The sequence below is a fragment of the Atractosteus spatula genome, chromosome 1 (assembly GCF_055471065.1).
Source record: "Atractosteus spatula isolate fAtrSpa1 chromosome 1, fAtrSpa1.hap1, whole genome shotgun sequence".
Classification (NCBI taxonomy): domain Eukaryota; kingdom Metazoa; phylum Chordata; class Actinopteri; order Semionotiformes; family Lepisosteidae; genus Atractosteus; species Atractosteus spatula.
In genome coordinates this window covers 65,005,584-65,017,403 of record NC_142706.1, presented here as the reverse complement: position 1 = coordinate 65,017,403, position 11,820 = coordinate 65,005,584, and the positions used below count along the sequence as shown (strand labels likewise).

Sequence of the window (11,820 nt, the reverse complement as noted above, 5' to 3'; positions counted from 1 at the left end):
ATGAGTGATCAATGCCAGTTATTTAAGGTTGGGAGTGGATATAAATTTCCTCTGGCTGTTTCATGGTCACGAGCTGCAAAACTATCTAAACTGTTCTGTTTGGGTATAAAACCGAAGCTGGCGGCGTCAGACAGCTGTCTTTCTGTTACCGACGTAGCACGCTGACCAACAGGTGGACAAGAGGAGCTCTTCTATAAGCAACAAAGGTGTTCCTGGTTTAGGCACTCCTCCCTCTCGGCACTCTGAAACACAAAGACCCGACTAGTATGCATTCCTGTAACGGGTGATGACTGCTTGCTTTTCCAAAGAGCACTGACAGTTCTGGCTCTGTAGTCCTGGCAGCTATTCTGTTCCTGTAGCTCGCTCCTGTGCTCTGTGCTCCGTGCTCTGTGCTCTGCAACTGTAATCTGTACAGGTGCACAGGAGCACTGCACTGGTATTTATAGATAAGGGTGTTGTCTTTCCAGTTAAAAAAAAAAAGCTTCTCATAACACAAATATTCCCTAGCAGCAGTTCCTTGTATCTTAACGTTTTTCAGCCTGTATTGATCAGCTGTAGGAACTGTCTGCTGTCCAGGAATGTAACAGCTCCCCCTGCGGCTGCATTAGAGAGTAAACTGGATGCGACAGCGGGAATTACACGTCCTATTATTTAAGTATTGTAGACACATAGGCTCCTCGGTACCAGTATAGTTAAATATTTACGTGCGGTAAAGGCAACGCAACAGTCAAAAAAATATTTTCAAGTGAACTTCTACTTAAAAAAACCCAACATGGTGTATTTGAGTTTTAATCGAAAGTTACGTTTCCCCTGAAGTGAAAGTTCGGTTCGCCCAGACAAGACAGCAGGACAGCGCCCCCTTCTGTCCGTTGTTGGAAGCTGCGGGACTCCTTCGCTGTTTCTCTTTCATTTTAGCCGAACCGAAAGTGAATGCCAGTCTGGGCAGAGAGCAGTCGGACTCGCACCGCCGGGTCAGAAAGCGGTTCAAAAACAAATCAGTTTGATCTCTTATTGTGGACACCAAGTCTTAATTTGACTTAAGAAAGGCACGCAGCAGAGAAGCAGTGTAGGATCTGATAGCTGGGCAGTGTCAAGGTCTTCATAAGGTAACAATTCACTTTATACTTCCTGTTTACATTCCAGTAGTTCAGTGTTGTAGCGACGTTTTATGTTTAATCATTTTATTTACTTTAGTATTCATTCAGTTTAGTTTGTCTTGTCTTTAGTTTGTCGAAATGTAAACACACAGGTGTTGTCGAAGTTTTAATTGACGGAAGTGCCGAGTTCAAGGTGTGAAAGAGAAAGTGACTGGTTGATATAATCTTGTAAAATATAGCATATACATCCTATAATTATTTTGCTTTGCTACACTAAGCTAAAGTTTTCATATGTAGACGATTGTGGAGCTATAATGTGGCCGTAGTATAGACGAGTGTGGAGCTATAGTGTGACAGTAGTGTAGATGAGTGTGGAGCTATAGTGTGACAGTAGTGTACAAGAGTGTGGAGCTATAGTGTGGCAGTAGTGTAGACTAGTGTGGAGCTATAGTGTGACAGTAGTGAAGACGAGTGTGGAGCTATAGTGTGGCAGCAGTGTAGACGAGTGTGGAGCTATAGTGTGACAGTAGTGTGGAGCTATAGTGTGACAGTAATGTAGACGAGTGTGGAGCTATAGTGTGGCAGCAGTGTAGACGAGTGTGGAGCTATAGTGTGACAGTAGTGTGGAGCTATAGTGTGACAGTAATGTAGACGAGTGTGGAGCTATAGTGTGGCAGTAGTGTAGACGAGTGTGGAGCTGTAGTGGCAGTAGTGTAGATGAGTGTGGAGCTATAGTGTGGCAGTAATGTAGACGAGTGTGGAGCTATAGTGTGGCAGTAGTGTAGACGAGTGTGGAGCTATAGTGTGGCAGTAGTGTAGACGAGTGTGGAGCTATAGTGTGACAGTAGTGTAGGCGTGTGTGGAGCTATAGTGTGACAGTAGTGTAGACGAGTGTGGAGCTATAGTGTGGCAGTAGTGTAGACGAGTGTGGAGCTGTAGTGGCAGTAGTGTAGATGAGTGTGGAGCTATAGTGTGGCAGTAGTGTAGACGAGTGTGGAGCTATAGTGTGACAGTAGTGTAGACGAGTGTGGAGCTATAGTGTGGCAGTAATGTAGACGAGTGTGGAGCTATAGTGTGGCAGTAGTGTAGACGAGTGTGGAGCTGTAGTGGCAGTAGTGTAGATGAGTGTGGAGCTATAGTGTGGCAGTAGTGTAGACTAGTGTGGAGCTATAGTGTGGCAGTAGTGTAGACGAGTGTGGAGCTATAGTGTGGCAGTAGTGTAGACGAGTGTGGAGCTATAGTGTGACAGTAGTGTAGGCGTGTGTGGAGCTATAGTGTGACAGTAGTGTAGACGAGTGTGGAGCTATAGTGTGGCAGTAGTGTAGACGAGTGTGGAGCTATAGTGTGGCAGTAGTGTTGACGAGTGTGGAGCTATAGTGTGACAGTAGTGTACAAGAGTGTGGAGCTATAGTTTGACAGTAGTATAGACGAGTGTGGAGCTATAGTGTGACGGTAGTGTAGACTAGTGTGGAAATATAGTGTGGCAGTAGTGTAGACAAGTGTGGAGCTATAGTGTGGCCATAGTGTAGGCGCATGTGGAGCTATAGTGTGACAGTAGTGTAGACGAGTGTGGAGCTATAGTGTGGCAGTAGTGTAGACGAGTTTGGAGCTGTAGTGGCAGTAGTGTAGATGAGTGTGGAGCTATAGTGTGGCAGTAATGTAGACGAGTGTGGAGCTATAGTGTGGCAGTAGTGTAGACGAGTGTGGAGCTATAGTGTGGCAGTAGTGTAGACGAGTGTGGAGCTATAGTGTGACAGTAGTGTAGGCGTGTGTGGAGCTATAGTGTGACAGTAGTGTAGACGAGTGTGGAGCTATAGTGTGGCAGTAGTGTAGACGAGTGTGGAGCTGTAGTGGCAGTAGTGTAGATGAGTGTGGAGCTATAGTGTGGCAGTAGTGTAGACGAGTGTGGAGCTATAGTGTGGCAGTAATGTAGACGAGTGTGGAGCTATAGTGTGGCAGTAGTGTAGACGAGTGTGGAGCTATAGTGTGGCAGTAGTGTAGACGAGTGTGGAGCTATAGTGTGACAGTAGTGTAGGCGTGTGTGGAGCTATAGTGTGACAGTAGTGTAGACGAGTGTGGAGCTATAGTGTGGCAGTAGTGTAGACGAGTGTGGAGCTATAGTGTGGCAGTAGTGTTGACGAGTGTGGAGCTATAGTGTGACAGTAGTGTACAAGAGTGTGGAGCTATAGTTTGACAGTAGTATAGACGAGTGTGGAGCTATAGTGTGACAGTAGTGTAGACGAGTGTGGAGCTATAGTGTGACGGTAGTGTAGACTAGTGTGGAAATATAGTGTGGCAGTAGTGTAGACAAGTGTGGAGCTATAGTGTGGCCATAGTGTAGGCGCATGTGGAGCTATAGTGTGACAGTAGTGTAGACGAGTGTGGAGCTATAGTGTGACAGTAGTGTAGACGAGTGTGGAGATATAGTGTGGCAGTAGTGTACAAGAGTGTGGAGCTATAGTGTGACAGTAGTGTAGACTAGTGTGGAGATATAGTGCGGCAGTAGTGTAGACGAGTGTGGAGCTATAGTGTGACCGTAGTGTAGACTAGTGTGGAGCTATAGTGTGGCAGTAGTGTAGACTAGTGTGGAGCTATAGTGTGACAGTAGTGTAGACGACTGTGGAGCTATAGTGTGGCAGTAGTGTAGATGAGTATGGAGCTATAGTGTGGCAGTAGTGTAGACGAGTGTGGAGCTATAGTGTGGCAGTAGTGTAGATGAGTGTGGAGCTATGGTGTGACCGTAGTGTATACGAGTGTGGAACTATAGTGTGACCGTAGTGTAGACTAGTGTGGAGCTATAGTGTGACAGTAGTGTAGACTAGTGTGGAGCTATAGTGTGACAGTAGTGTAGACTAGTGTGGAGCTATAGTGTGGCAGTAGTGTAGACGAGTGTGGAGCTGTAGTGGCAGTAGTGTAGACGAGTGTGGAGCTATAGTGTGACAGTAGTGTAGACGAGTGTGGAGCTATAGTCTGGCACTAACAGTGGATGGATTTCTGGACTCTGGACCAGAGAGTTGTGGGTTTGAATCCCAGCTGGGATGTTGCTGTTGTTCATTTGAGCAGGGTGATTCAGTCAAGCTGCACGCTGCCTTTTGGACTCTGGAGCTCTTGTTTTACATGGTGGACTGGATTTTCAGTGCAGTGGTCCAGTAGCGGCACTGAGAGACACAGAAGAGGCTGTTTGTGTGGCCCTGTGACAGATTCAGATTGGACAGAGTGTTTTTAGAGGGGTGAGTTACCACATCCTGAGACTGCTGGAGTTGAGCACCGCGCTTTCTTGACTAGGAGGAAGGAGGCATGATTAAGACAGAGACTTGGGGGAGGAAAAAAACCTCGAATCACAGGGCGTGATGTATTGTTTTTGTAAAAATTTAGGAAGCCACTTCCGGAGTGGCCCTGGTGAAGTCAGTCAGAGCCGCAGAGCCATACCGCTGAAGGCCAGCGCCATGGCAACAGCCAGCGGAGAGATTCATGGGACAGAAAATGGGGAGGAGCCCATGGAGACGGTAAGAGCCATAGAAGCTGACAAATGGGATTCTGACACTCGCATGTCAGTCACTCTCCGCTTTATAGAAAAGATGTCGCCCCAGAATCAGTGCAGAGAAGCGCAAGCAGGAGCTTTAGGGATATCCTATGCTGACAGTTGAAAGGAACTGAACCTTTTATTCTCAAAAAGACAAGATTACAAGGGAACCTGAAATAGGTTTATAAAATCTTCAAAGTAAGTCTAGCAGATTTCTTCAAAATGAACAGTTAAACATGAGTCTGAGGAGAAGAGTGGAAGCTATGTGGACGTTTATTTAAAACTAAGAACCCTTTACCCAACAGGTGGTGAGAATATGGACCCCCGCTACCTAGTCACGTTGTTGAAACCAATATTTTGGATTATTTTAAGAAATATACAGTATGGATGAGATTCTTAGGTCAATTATCTACTCACTATCAGACAGACTAGATGGGCTGGATGGCTCCTCTCATTTAAAACCTTTACTCTGTTCTTCCTGCATTCTCTTTAGACACAGTCCGCTCCTGCAGTGTCTGCACCCTCTGCTCCCTGGCCTGCTCTGTCTGCACCCTGTCCTGCAGTGTCTGCACCCTCTGCTCCTGTCTGCACCCTGTCCTGGAGTGTCTGCACCCTGTCCTGGAGTGTCTGCACCCTCTGCTCCTGTCTGCTCCCTGGCCTGCTCTGTCTGCATCCTGTCCTGCAGTGTCTACACCCTCTGCTCCTGTCTGCACCCTGTCCTGGAGTGTCTGCACCCTGTCCTGGAGTGTCTGCACCCTGTCCTGGAGTGTCTGCTCCCTGGCCTGCTCTGTCTGCACCCTGTCCTGCAGTGTCTGCACCCTCTGCTCCTGTCTCCTCCCTGTGCTGGAGTGTATTCAAGTTCTGCTCCTGTCTGCTGGGTCACAGGCTGCAGATCTCACTGTGCTGGGTTTCTTTTGCAGGATTACAGCCCAGTGACAGAGCAGCCAGCTCCACTGCCTGTCACGACAGCTCCGCTCTGGATCTCTGTGGACTTTCTCACTGAAGATAGGCCTACGAAAATAAAAATACAGAAGATGCTGCAGAGTTTCTGTAACAAAGAAATACAATGTGAAATATCAACAATGCAGCTGGTGGAGGAGGGTACCCAACATTATGAGCTGCAGATATCACCCCCATTTGGTGAGACAGAAGTAACTGCACGTTATTCCTTGTGTCCACATACCAGGCCGTTTGATAAGATCACCCATATACAATTTCATGCATTAGGAATTTGTCTTTTCACATACCCCAGCTTGCTCTCCATGAGACACACAGACAGGGAGAGAGAAGCTTGGGGTCAGAGCGCAGGGTCAGCCATTTATACAGCACCCCTGGAGCAGTTGGGGTTAAGGGCCTTGCTCAGGGGCCCAATCTTCTGCCAGACGTGGGATTTGAACCAGCAACCTTCCAGCCACAGGTGCAGAGCCTTAGCCACAGAGCCACCGCATTGCCTCCTGTAATGATCTTTATGTTGATCTGCTTCTGCATTTCATGAGGTCCCATAGTTGCTATTGGTCATTCTTGCAGACTGCGGTCCCCATGCCCCATTTTAACATCAGTGTTTCCAAACGCATATACTGAGAGAACCAGTAGGATTTGTTCCAGTTTGAATACCCGACTAACACTGTAGGCAGATTATATGCACAACATCAGTGACAAATCCCTTCCTGAAACTCTAAAGAGAAACATCATGAGAGTGTAAGTCTTAATTCCCTTTTGAATGGTTTCTCCCCAGCTTTGAGGGGGAAAAACAGACGTGTAAGGTCTGCAAATGAATTTGTCTCACCAGCTCTGGCTGACCAGGCCCCTAGGCCCTAGGCCCCTGAGACTCCCTGCTGGCCTGTTCCACCTGGACCCTTGCCATCCAGCCTGTCTGGACCCTGCAGGACGGGTGTCTGACTACAGACCCCCAGTACTGAGGCCGTCTCTCCATGAAAGAGCCCTGGAGTTTAGTTTAGGTTGCAATGTGAGTGAATCTGGTCTCGTCTCGTTTCTTACAGCTGTGACAAGGCTGCTGGAGAAGAGATCTTTGGAGCTGGAGAAAGACAAAATTAAAGTGAGAGTTCACTTCTCAGCGTCCCGGTCACAGCCTGGAGCCCCACCTCAGAGCCCCGCCACCACGCCAATACAGGTCTGTGCTGCAGGCTCCTGCTGGGCCCGGTTCCGTCGGTCCAAAAGCATGTCTCCCCCGAGTGTGTCCCCCCCAGCACACGCCCAACTTCGGTCCAGCGATCGGCTAGGTCGTCCAGCCCCTCACTACACCCAGCTGTGCTTGTCCTTTCTTGGTTTTTTACATTTCCAGTGTCCGTTTTCTTACCCAGTTGTAGAAGTAACTCCACATCTCCAGAAATAGAGATTGATTTGTTTTTCCAAAAATGGTTTGATTGTGCAAATGGAGACGTCAGTTAGGGATTCAATACCATGGCGGAGAGTTCAACTGACACAAGTGCCTGGTCTTTTTTAAAAAAAAAACCTTTTTTTATTTTTTAAAATATTAAAGCTCTTTCTATAGAAACCATCTCTTTCTTGGAAATGTGCAGACCTTTGAACTTTGCGCCAGGTTCCTGATGTGCAGTTTATGAACTCCAGGTTAATGTTGTTTTTTTAATGGAGAATTTTCTCAAGTAATACAGGCGATATTCAGAGATGCTTTGCTGCGCTCTTGCTGCTGGGGTTTTTTCTCAAAGTGCTGGTCCTGAGGGAGCCCCGAGTGACTCCCTGGGATTCGCAGACTTGCAGTCTCTGTCCTTCCTCAACGCAGAGAGCTCGCTGAGCAAATTACTGTACTCCCTTCCGTTATTGTCCCAGGCAGGAAATTTGCTTTTCAAAGCAGCTAAAAGACGGAACACAATACATAATTAACACAAACAAACCTTTTAACAGATAGGAAACACACATGCATAAGATGAGAAAAACAAGAGAGCAGCTTAAAAAATCTTCACCGTTTAGAAAAAAACAAGACAGTGGGTCATCAGCATGTGGGAGAGGTACAGAAGAGACATGCATGATGAAAAAAACAAAGAAAAACATCCAGTCATTTGTCCAAACTAAGCACATGAAGCTGGTGGTCAATCCCAGGAAGGATTGAACTGCTGTGCATCCGAAGTCTGAGCTCCGTGCTTGTCCGTGTGTCTTCCAGGAGCAGATCCCAGTGAGAGTGACAGTGCAGGCAGATCTCACAGGGCTCGGCGCGCAGGCAGCAGAGCGCTTCCTGCTGTCGTATGGGAAAGGGAGCCCTTCTCCGCGTGAATTCACCATGACGGGCTCCTTCGAGGAGGTGGCCAAGTTCCACCGGGCGTTCTGCGAGTGCCTTCCGAATTCCCAGAGGGCCCCCCGAGAACCTGAGGGGGCAGAGAGCGGGCCAGCCAGTGCCCCACTGGGGGTGGTTAATGGGGACCCTGGTCCCAGTGCTGCAGACACTGCAGAACCAGGTGTGCCAGGGAGCAAGGCGCCCATCCCTGTGCCCCTGCTGCATTTTGACTACATCAGCAAGGCCTACAAGGATGAGATTCAGAAGATCGAGCGAGAGAACAACGTGGCGATCACCCCCCACGTCTCAGTGTCAATCGATCCAGCAGGAGGCAGTGAAGGCAAGGCCACTGTGGAGAGAGCCGAGAAAGAGTTCATCAGCCTCTTCCAGGACGTGGTGTCCCATGTGTCTTGCGTCCAGATCCCCCAGCCCAGCCTGGATCACGTGGCCGAGGCGCAGAGAGAAGAGGCCAGGCTGGTTCTGAGCGTCAGTGCGAAGGGCTGCCAGGTGATCGGACCTGCAAGGAGTCTGGCCAAGGCCCGGATGGGTGGAGGGGCAGCAAGTTTCAGATCTGGTGTGGAGTCGGTGCCGGAGCTGGAGATAAAGAGCCAGGACCCTCTGGTGGACCAGGGTCTGGAGATAAACAAGGCTTACTTTCACTTCATCCGTTGTCTGTTTACAAATCAGGTGGTGGCTATCCAGCAGAAATTTGGAGTGATAATTAGGGCACAAGACCTGGATGACTCTGTAATGACAGTGAAGGTGAAAGTTGAGCCTGGGGAAGGCAGAGCAAACCTGCAGTCTCACGCTCTCCGTGCGTTCATACAGCTCTACCAGAAAGTGGCCACCAAGATCATGGGCTGCACACTGCAGGACCCCAAAGACACAGAGAAGGCCAAGACAGTCTTCAGAGAAATCTGTGATCGCCACCCTCTTGTGATTGATGTGGAAGCACCTGGCCCCTGGAAGCTGATCGGTTTTCCAGAGCACCTGAGTCCCGTGGTAAAAGAGATCGAAGCCAAGCTGGGGGGTCCTGTCTTCTCAGAGGGTGCGAGACTGCGGAGTGGGCCCTTGGGCTCGGGGCCCTCAGCCAGGCCTGAAGGGGCCACTGGAGGCCAAGACCACAGTACAGAAGACCAGGAGGACACCTGCCCCATCTGCATGGACTCCTTCCATAGTCCAGAGACGCTGAAGTGCAAGCACCGGTTCTGCAAGGAGTGCCTGGAGAAGTCAGTGGAGGCCATGGGCCCCATCTGTCCCGTGTGCAAGGACGTGTTCGGGCAGGTGGAGGGGAACCAGCCTGATGGCAGCATGTTTTGGCTCGTACATCCATTTCCTCTCCCAGGATACCCAGGCTTCAGCACAATTGAGATTCGCTACTCGATTCCCAGTGGGAGACAAACGGTAAGAGCCTGGTTTCTGTCTTGCAGTTAGGCAGCTCGGCCTGGCTTCCTGCCGCGGTGTATTACAGCATGGGGCTCAGTAGAAGCCAGTGGAACACTGATGTGCGCAGATCAGGAGTGGTATCTTTCCCTTGAGGTTGCAGGCAGTGTGATTTCGCGCTTGTTAAAAAACGTTTTCCCATAAACAATTTAAATAGCTCTTTTTCCCTCCGAGACCCACTGCGGTGTCGCGACACTCTGGGTGAGATGGCCTTCTGAGTCACGGTGCTGTGGGCAGTCCACCCTGAGCTGGCAGCCGATGCCCCGCTGACTGTGTGGCAAACATCAGTGTCACCCATGAGCAAGGGGTGTGTGGTGGAACTGACCCTTTGGTGGGGGAGTACCCTAGCTCTCTGAGCACTGACACCCCCTGTTGCAGGTGGCGTGTCCTCTAAATTTGTTGACCATTTCTATGTGGCAGCCAAAGATCTGCTGCCTTCCAGGGAGCTCACGGTGTGAATCACTGGCTCAGCAATACATTTCTAAAAATGAAGTTTAATTGATTGATTCTCCGTGTGGCTGAAAGGCACTGCTGTGGGCTCGATGTTATCTTTCCGATGTCGGATGTGATTTCAGGACAAGCATCCCAACCCAGGCAGGCTATTCCATGGAGCACAGAGAACAGCGTACCTGCCTGACACCCCCGAGGGCCGTGAGGTGCTGAGTCTGCTGAAGAAAGCCTTCGACCAGAAGCTGATCTTCACAGTGGGCACGTCCAGGACCACAGGAGCGGTGGACGTCGTCACCTGGAACGACATCCATCACAAGACCAACACCGATGGAGGCCCGCAGGCGTGAGTGATCCTGGGTTCACATTCCTCCCCTGTAAACTCACCTGCATACTGAGCTGCAGTCCAGCTCGGATGCCCAAACCAAGGGGAGCAGATCTTCACTCGGCTCCACAGCCTCTGAGCTCCCTTCACTTGCCCAGCGGCTGCCCGTGTCTGTGGGCACACCTGGGTCCCCAGCAGCTGCTGAACAGGACGCCCTGACAACATTTTGGGGTTTGTGGGGTTGGGGTGATGTGTACAGCAATCACAACAACGGTCTTTATACTAACGGCGATAATAATAAAAGCTACCTGCACCCAGAGGTAAATACAGTATGTTCTGCTAAAGTGAAAACTCAATGGCTGCTCATTGCTCTTTCAGAGTGGTACAGTGCCCTGAAATAAATAATAATAATTCCTTACACTTACTGTATATACTGTAGCACTTTTCTAGACACTGCAGTCAGTGCTTCACAGGTAATGGGGACTCTCCTCCACCACCTGGATGATGTGACAGCAGCCATAGTGCACCAGTACCTCACCACACACCAGCTCTCAGTGAGGAGGAGAACAGAGTGATGAAGCCTGAACTGGCTTCCTAATAATGGGGATTATTAGGAGGCCATGATTAGTAAAGGTCAGGGAGAAATTTGCCCATAACACCAGAGTAACACCCCTACTCTTTTCGAGAAATGCTTGGGATTTTTAATGACCACGGAGGGTGAGGTTTTCCATCTTATCCGAAGGTCGATGCCTAGGACCCACACAGACTACAGATGAGCACCTCCTGCTGGCCCACTAACACCTCTTCCAGCAGCAACCTTAGTTTTTCCCAGGAGGTCTCTCATCCAGGTACTGACCAGGCTCACACCTGCTTCAGTGGGCTGCCAGTTGTGTTGCAGGGTGATAATGGCTGCTGGTGGAATACTGCTAACACAGTACGTTACACAGTGCAAGAGGAGATACAAGGAGCATTGGTTAAGGCTAAGTCTCTTGGCAGGTTTAGATGCCTGGAGGGACGTGGTTCAAGCCCTCTGGCCTCAGCCACAGCCTCACTGCGTCTCCCTATATGATGAGCCTTGCTGTTCTCCTGGTCCGTCTGAGTATTCAGCTGGAGTGTGTCTGTGTCCTGTGCAGGTTCGGCTATCCTGATCCAGACTACCTGAAGAGAGTGAAGGAGGAGCTCAAGGACAAAGGAGTCCAGTAAGGAGAGAGGAGATCAGACAGCAGTACAGAAAACAGACCGATGGCCTGAGGCAACAGTACACCTTCAGTAATGAGAAAACTAGTTTTATTCGGCCAATGTTTCTGCCAACTCCTGTGGGCACCTCCTGTCCAGATGAAGTTGTGCAGCAGGAGAGAGGTGGAGCTGCACTGGCAGAGTTTCCTCCATGAACAATCACCTGGCTCAACCATCGACGGTCTGGCTGTGTACTGCTGTGGGAGTTCAGGTGTGTGTGAGGTCAGCTCTGCTCTTTGCTTTTTTCCTGGCAACCCAGCATCAGTGCTACTTTACTGTGCAAAATAAAAAAAAAATCTTTCACACGTCATCAGAGCTCTTTCACTGTGGAAAGTTATCGATGTAGGTTACTGTCCTGTCTTCCTCTTGTGTGAGTGTGAGGATTGGACACAGCCAGCTGTGGAGTCGGTCCTCATGTTGTTCACTGCACTGCTCAGATTATACTTATATATTGAGTTAATAGCAGAAGTCACACAGAAATAAAACCTTTCCTTTTTAC

General features: G+C 49.4%; 1 protein-coding gene across 2 annotated transcripts; it reads left to right on the top strand.

The window, feature by feature from the left end:
- Positions 1-901: 901 nt before the first annotated feature.
- On the top strand, positions 902-11,631 carry LOC148841590 (E3 ubiquitin-protein ligase DTX3L-like). 2 transcript variants are annotated; one of them, XM_088917409.1, is made up of 7 exons: positions 902-1,106; positions 4,473-4,603; positions 5,541-5,760; positions 6,621-6,751; positions 7,760-9,274; positions 9,889-10,106; positions 11,219-11,631. In XM_088917409.1, exons 2-7 carry the CDS (start codon positions 4,544-4,546, stop codon positions 11,286-11,288), a joined length of 2,214 nt encoding a protein of 737 aa, XP_088773535.1. In that variant the 5' UTR covers positions 902-1,106; positions 4,473-4,543; the 3' UTR covers positions 11,289-11,631. The 2 variants fall into 2 exon arrangements, with proteins under 2 accessions (XP_088773535.1, XP_088773525.1); XM_088917399.1 differs by having other exon boundaries at positions 918-1,106; positions 5,114-5,760.
- The last annotated feature ends 189 nt before the right edge of the window (positions 11,632-11,820 follow it).